This window comes from Vombatus ursinus, unplaced genomic scaffold, assembly GCF_900497805.2.
Source record: "Vombatus ursinus unplaced genomic scaffold, bare-nosed wombat genome assembly UNPS02014812.1, whole genome shotgun sequence".
Classification (NCBI taxonomy): Eukaryota; Metazoa; Chordata; class Mammalia; order Diprotodontia; family Vombatidae; genus Vombatus; species Vombatus ursinus.
Genome location: NW_020954590.1, coordinates 11,821,679 through 11,828,188, shown reverse-complemented (window position 1 = coordinate 11,828,188; position 6,510 = coordinate 11,821,679). Strand labels below are relative to the sequence as shown.

The 6,510-nt window shown below is 42.9% G+C and overlaps 1 protein-coding gene across 2 annotated transcripts in view; it reads left to right on the top strand.

Annotated features, from left to right (window-relative positions):
* Nucleotides 1-743: 743 nt before the first annotated feature.
* The window catches only part of LOC114054211 (high affinity cAMP-specific 3',5'-cyclic phosphodiesterase 7A), a 141,220-nt gene continuing 135,453 nt past the window's right edge, over nucleotides 744-6,510 (top strand). For both annotated transcript variants that reach the window (XM_027877382.1, XM_027877380.1), the window contains exon 1: nucleotides 744-903. In XM_027877382.1, the coding sequence (XP_027733183.1) occupies nucleotides 766-903 (138 nt within the window). In that variant the 5' untranslated portion in view covers nucleotides 744-765. The remainder of the gene's footprint in view (nucleotides 904-6,510) is intronic.

The window sequence follows — 6,510 nt, the reverse complement described above, 5'->3', positions numbered from 1 at the left end:
CCCCAAGAGCGGCGACGGCAGCACGATCCAACCGCGCGCGCCGGCGCGGCGTCGTGACGTCACAGCGGCAGCGGCGGCGGTGGTTGGCGCAGGGTCTGGGGCTGCAAAGTGTGAATTACGCCGGGCGCGCGCTGGCGGCGGAGTGAAGTCAGGACGAGGGGGAGGGGGAGGGGAAGACAGGAGAGGAGGGGGGAGGAGGAGAGAGAGAGGAGGAGGAGGACGGCGGCAGAGAAAGCCAGTTGCCTGTCGCGGAGCCTCGCGCGCCCTGGGTCTCGCCGCCGGCAGCAACGGTCTTTTCGCTCCCCCTGTGCTAAGCTCGCCCTCCCCTTTTTAAAGATCCTGCCTGCCCCAGTTTTTCCTCCCCGGCCAGCCGAGGACCCCGGGCACCTCCCGGACTTTGCCGGTCCCTCTCGGCTCCACTCTCCCCTTCCCTCCTGACAATAGCGGGGCGCGCGTCTGTAACAGTCGCCGCCGCCGCGTCTTCCCGGGCGGGGGACGAAGGGGGCGGTGGGACTGGGGTGGGAGGGAGGGGAAGGGGGAGGGAGGGCCGGCCCCCGTCCCGGGGAGGCGTGAGTGCGGCTGCCCTCGCCGGGGTCCGCGCCGCCGCCGCCGCCGCCACCTCCACCTCCACCTCCTCCTTCTCCTCATTCTTCTCCTGCTCCTCCTCCTCCTCTCCGGCTGCCTGGCTCCCCAGCTTCCCCCGCCCGGCGGCTGCGGGGCTGCGGCGGTCCGGGGCCGGGCCGGAGAGCAGAGCGGCTGTATTCAATGGAAGTATGCTACCAGCTGCCGGTGCTGCCCCTGGACAGGCCGGTTCCTCAGCACGTCCTCAGCCGCCGAGGAGCCATCAGCTTCAGCTCCAGCTCGGCGCTCTTCGGCTGCCCCAACCCCCGGCAGCTCTCGCAGGTAACCGCCGCTGCCCGCGCGCCAGCCGCCCCTTCCCCTGCCCGCCGGCCCGGCCTCCGCCCCCTTCATTGTTTGGGGAGCCCCTTGTCCGACCGCCCCACCCCCATAACCTGCCTGTTCGCGCCGTCCTGCCCCTCTCAGTCCGCAAGGGTGCCCCGGGGGGCTGCCTCCCCCCAACCACCCACCTCCACCCCTAGCCACACATACTTGCCTGCAACCTCCAAACACGCACACGCACATACATGCCTGCCTTCCATCCCAACACACACTCCTGCCTCCTCCTCAACCATGTACACACCCTGTTTCCCCCCAAACCCCAATTCACCCCAACCACACACACATACAAGCCTGCCTCCCCCAATTGCCCCGAAAATACATACCCCAGTTCCTTCCTCTTATCCACTATTTTCAGCCTACAAAATAAAGCCCCACAGTGTTGACCCTCTGGTCTTCTCCCCCCACCCTCCCCGCCTCCAAGAAGTTCCTGCCCCCTGGGTAACAGCCGCGAAGAACACCTGTCTCCTTATCTCTACCCTTCCCCTGGTATACCCCTCCACCTAGGTTTTCTTTCCACACCCGAAGTTCTTCTGAAATTAGTCTTCTCCTCTTTTAAGTGGGATGGGCCCCTGTACTGTGTCACTTTACACCGTTTCCTTTTTTACCTTAAAAAACCAAAACAAAACAAAAAAATCAACCCTGGACAAAGCTTCCTCATTTTCTCTCAGCTCCCTTTACCCCTTCAACTCCTAGATTACAAAGAAAAAATATGAAGCTTAGAGATAGGTTAAAAAAAAATACATACACACACATACATACACACGTATATAGGAACAACTGATGAGACTTCAAACAGAACAGAGTTGTGTTGAATGAATGCCCCAGTGCCAGTTGTCGACAACAATTTAGTTACCAGTGGTCAGATGTTCACTTCGACAGAGCTACTTTGGTTATTTATTTATTTTTTGTGATCAAGCCTGTCTTCTCCACCTCCTCCTTCTCTTCCTCCATCAAGCTCTCCTTCTCCTCCCCTCCTCTCTCTCTTCCCCTCCCTCCCCCACCCTCCCCCACCCTTCTCCTCTTCTCCCCTCCTTTCCCCCCTCTTCCCCCCTCCCCCTCTTTTCTCCCCCCCTTTTTAAAAAAAGTGTATCCGTGTCTTTACTCTCCAGGTCCATTGTAACCTCCTTGAGGGGAGGGATTAAACTCTTTACTCATCTCAGATGGTCAGTAAAAATTTCTTGAATTAATAAGTTTTGTTTCGTTTAAATAAGAATTGTTTCGTTTAAATACCAACACAGAGAAAGTACTTAAGATCCGAACTCCTAATCCTGTTCACCATAGGGTGGTACTGTGCTAATGAGGATTGAGTGGAAGTTACTGTAACAATAAATGTCACTTTTCATGAACCATTTCATTAAAGAGTTAGTTGTGGTGTACTACTGGAGTCTACTTGATTAACTATCACTGCTCAGTCTGTTTTCACATCTGTAAAATCGGGATGATGATGGTTATACTTCACAAGGTTATTGGGAGGGAGTTAATATATGAAAAAGCTTAAAGTGTTATATGAATATCGACTATTCTTATTCAGAAATAGCTGCTGAAAAATCAATGACTTGTTTTTCTTGACTTGCATAAAGCATTCCCAGGTTGCATGGTGTTGAATTTAAAATGCCACTAAAATATATAGCAATTAGAAGTCTGTTACTTTTCTCTACTTCTTCTAAAATAATATTTTGCTTTCACAAACCAGCAGGTACATGTTGACTTTCAAAACTGATTTTCATTTCAAGATATAATCAAGAAAATAATCATTACTTATAAGAGGGTAAAATCATTTGTGTTTCTTATGAAGAAAAGGTATGAGAAGGGAAATCCCAAAGGAATTAAAGTAAGTAAAGGTGATCTCAGAGGTTTTTATCTGATGTTTTAATTAATCCAGAGAGACCAATTTTAAGTCCCACTACTTTCTTAACTCATTTCCTAGTATACGTTTTATATGTATAATGGAATTTTAAAGGCATGATTGGTGGCAAACAAGAAGCAGATAGTAAACTTGATGAAGATAGGTCTACTGACCTCAAACTTTTTTCATCTTTCTAAACCTGAAATGAGCAGATGGGGACTTTTGTAAATCTAGATTATAAACTTCCCTAACTAAAATAACTACTTTTTCTGGTTAGTTCTTTGCTCAGTGTCAGTTACTGAGTTACTGAGTAGTACTAACACATTTTGTCTTTTGGGGGAGAGAAGTGAGCTTGGAAGGGATAGGAGGATGCACCCTTGTCACTGCTAACACTTCATATTATGAAGAAGTATATGCTGGTGATATCTATAGGTTATATATTCTATGTCCGAGTGCAAAAGGTATATTTTTAAAGTCATTGCAAGGGCTAATAATGCAAAAATGAAATAAATGATTCTCTGCACCTGTTCAGAGCTCTGTCGAATGAAAAAATGGTTGCTAAAAAGTTATTTTTCTACTTATCTATAGTATTAATAAATTATAGACATAATTTCTATTTAAATTTGGTTGCACTTTTGAAGAATTTATAAACCTTACTTTTTTTAACAAACACTAATTTTTATAATTAACATGTTTCTATTGCACAAAATTTGAAATGTTATTCTATTAATTAGCTATTTTATCATTTTAATCATGTTAATGATGTCATTGTTAGATATCAACTTCAAAATACTGCAACAGTGTCAAAGTACTTGTAAAGTACTTCACAAATCCATTGCTTATTTGTCAATTTCAGCTTTTTGAAACAATGGCTGAGTAAAAGCTTCAGCACTTCCACCCCAGAGGCAGCCAGTAGAGAGTTCTTAGGAAAGTGCCTAGTTGGGAGAGAGAAGGGAAACTTAAATTAAGACTTCCTTCTCATTCTGTTAAAGCACAGTAATAGATGGTCATAATGTTGACCAAGAGTCAACAAGAAAAGGTTATTAGGGGCACTATCCTCTAAGATAGGAAAGTGTGCAATATTTTTGAAAGATTTTAATACAAAATGGCCAAGATGCTTTAAAATTTTTTCATGGTGCATGAGAAGGGATTTTCAGTTTGTTGACTTAGAAAAGGCTTTGAATGTCATCTAGTCCAGTCTCCTCATTTTACAGATTAAGAAACTGAGGCCTAGGGAAGTTAAGTGACCTGGTAAAGGTCATACAGGTAATTGGCACAGATGGCTTGCCTAAGTCTTCTGGCTCATCCCACATGATCTGAAAAATTCATTTGTGTGGAATACTTCCTCAGATAGATAAATGACATTTAACTGAATTGGATAACATGCTACTTTTTTCAGATGGTTAATTTTAAACTAATTTGAGCTTTGTGAAAGAAGAATATACTTGATTATTAGATAAACATTTAAATTCTCTTACCAGTTTAAAAAATTATTACAAGAGTAGTGGGTTTGAAGAATATTTGCATTGAAGTAGAAAATAGTTTTTCTTGTTGAGTTTAATTTAATGTCAGAATTCTTCCTGGTAGAATCAGAAATGAAATTTTAGTTATGGTAGAAATTTTAGTCTGTACAGGAAATTTTAATGAAATGCTATTGATTCATAAGTTCAGCATTACCAGGTAACAAGTCTTAAACTTATATTATTCTTATTAGTATTATTCCATTCAGTAAGTACAACTTGGGAACACTAACTTTTTGGCTTATGAATAAGTTGGAAAGTTGAAAGTTACAATGAATTGTGTAATAATCAATCAAATTTACATTCTGTTTTTCTTTCACAAAATTTTCTGTAAGTCTTGAGATTTGCTTATACACTTCCTATAGAGGAACCTAAAAATACAGTTTTGAGTTTCTCTCCCTTTCCTCCTCCTCTTCCCTCCATCTCTTTTGGTGTGATGTCTTCTGTTTATATATTAGTCATTTCAGCATATGCTGTCCCTCAAAGAAAGGGAGTTAAGAAATTATAGGGAGCATCCATATTTTATAGTTCCTGGGACATTCCAGACTTCGCTGTTGAAGGGAGGAAAGTGTTTCATCATCTGAGATCAAAACTGGTCATTAAAAGGATGCCGAATTCTCAGTGATTAGACTGTTCTTTTCATCTTAATTATTATAGTTGTTGTACTGTTTACTCTGGTTCTGTTTATTTCACACCACCTTTATGTATCTAAATCTTCCTAGGCTTCCCCAAATTACTTATATCTGTTGTTTCTTGGATGTAATAATAATCCTTTCCATTTGTATACCACAGGATTTTTTTTTTTTTTTTTTTTTTGGTGAGGCAGTTGTGTTTAAGTGACTTGCCTGGTGTTACACAGCTAATAAGTGTCAAGTGTCTGAGGTGGAATTTGAACTCAGGTCCTCCTGACTACAGGGCTGGTACTCTGGTGCTCTATCCACAGCGCCACCTAGCTGCCCCTTACATATCACAGTTTGAATAGCCTTTTCTTCATCTGTCGTTCTCCAGTTTTTTTTTCTTTTTTTGCTCTAGGGTACCATTCAGAAGAGATGATTTCCTTCTAAAATCATGCTGAATTATAAGGAGATGGGAATGAGAACTATTCCTATCTTGCATGCATGTGTGCAGACAGGCACATGTTTCTTTTCAGGACCTTTGTTCCTTTCTTTTTGGATCATATGTAGAAATTCTTTAAGTCTTAGTATTCAAACAGTTTTTCAGTCACTGCTTCTGAGCCTGCTTTAGTTTTCTTTCAGATACATGTTCAAGAGTAGTAAAATAAATTTTCAGTGAGTTTGAAGTATAGTTCTGGTTGTGTGGTGTCTTTTTTAGTTTATTAGTAGATGCTGCTGGGCATAGTGGCAGAGTCCATCTCTCCCCCCCTTTTCTTAGAATGACAGAAAATCTAGATTAAAATACCACCTCTGACACATTGGCCCTGTGTCTCTGATTGAGTAATTTAATGGGGCTGCTCCCCATGAAACTCTTTTTTTTTTTTTTTGGTGAGGCAATCAGGGTTAAGTGACTTGCCCAGGGTCACTAGTACACGTCAAGTGTTTGGTCTGAAGCCGGATTTGAACTCAGGTCCTGTCCAAAAGAAGATATTTTAAACACCCTCTGTGGTTATGATTTAAGATTTTCCAGGAAGGAACCCCAGCACCCACTCCCCAACCCCCAAAACAAAAACCAACCCATAACACTCACGCTCTTCATTATTCTGGGAGGTTGCTGATGCCTGAAATTACTATGCTAATGTATTACTTGGATTGCCCTCTTCCAATACCCCTTTTAAAACTTCAAGAGTTCTAGAGGGATAAAACACTTAAGCCAAAGAGTTAGCTACCTAGTGCTTGGAGGAAATTGCCAGAGGTGACTTTTCTTATGGCATAGAGATGACACTTCTGAAAGTTTCTCTAAGGTCTGAGTGAATCTGTTTTTAACTTTGTGTGCTCAGCCACTGATAACAATAACTGAGATTGTAAAAACAGTGTAAAATTTGTAAAATACTTTGCATTTGTTATCAATCTCATTGAAGTCCAGTGAGGGTAAGTACCAGAGGTGATACCTCTATTATGTCAGAGTTGAGATTTGAACCCGAGCCTTGCTGACTCCCAAGTCTCAACACCTTATTGAACAGACTTGTAGTTGCAGTGATGTAGCAGTATTTTAGATTTATCAAAGCTA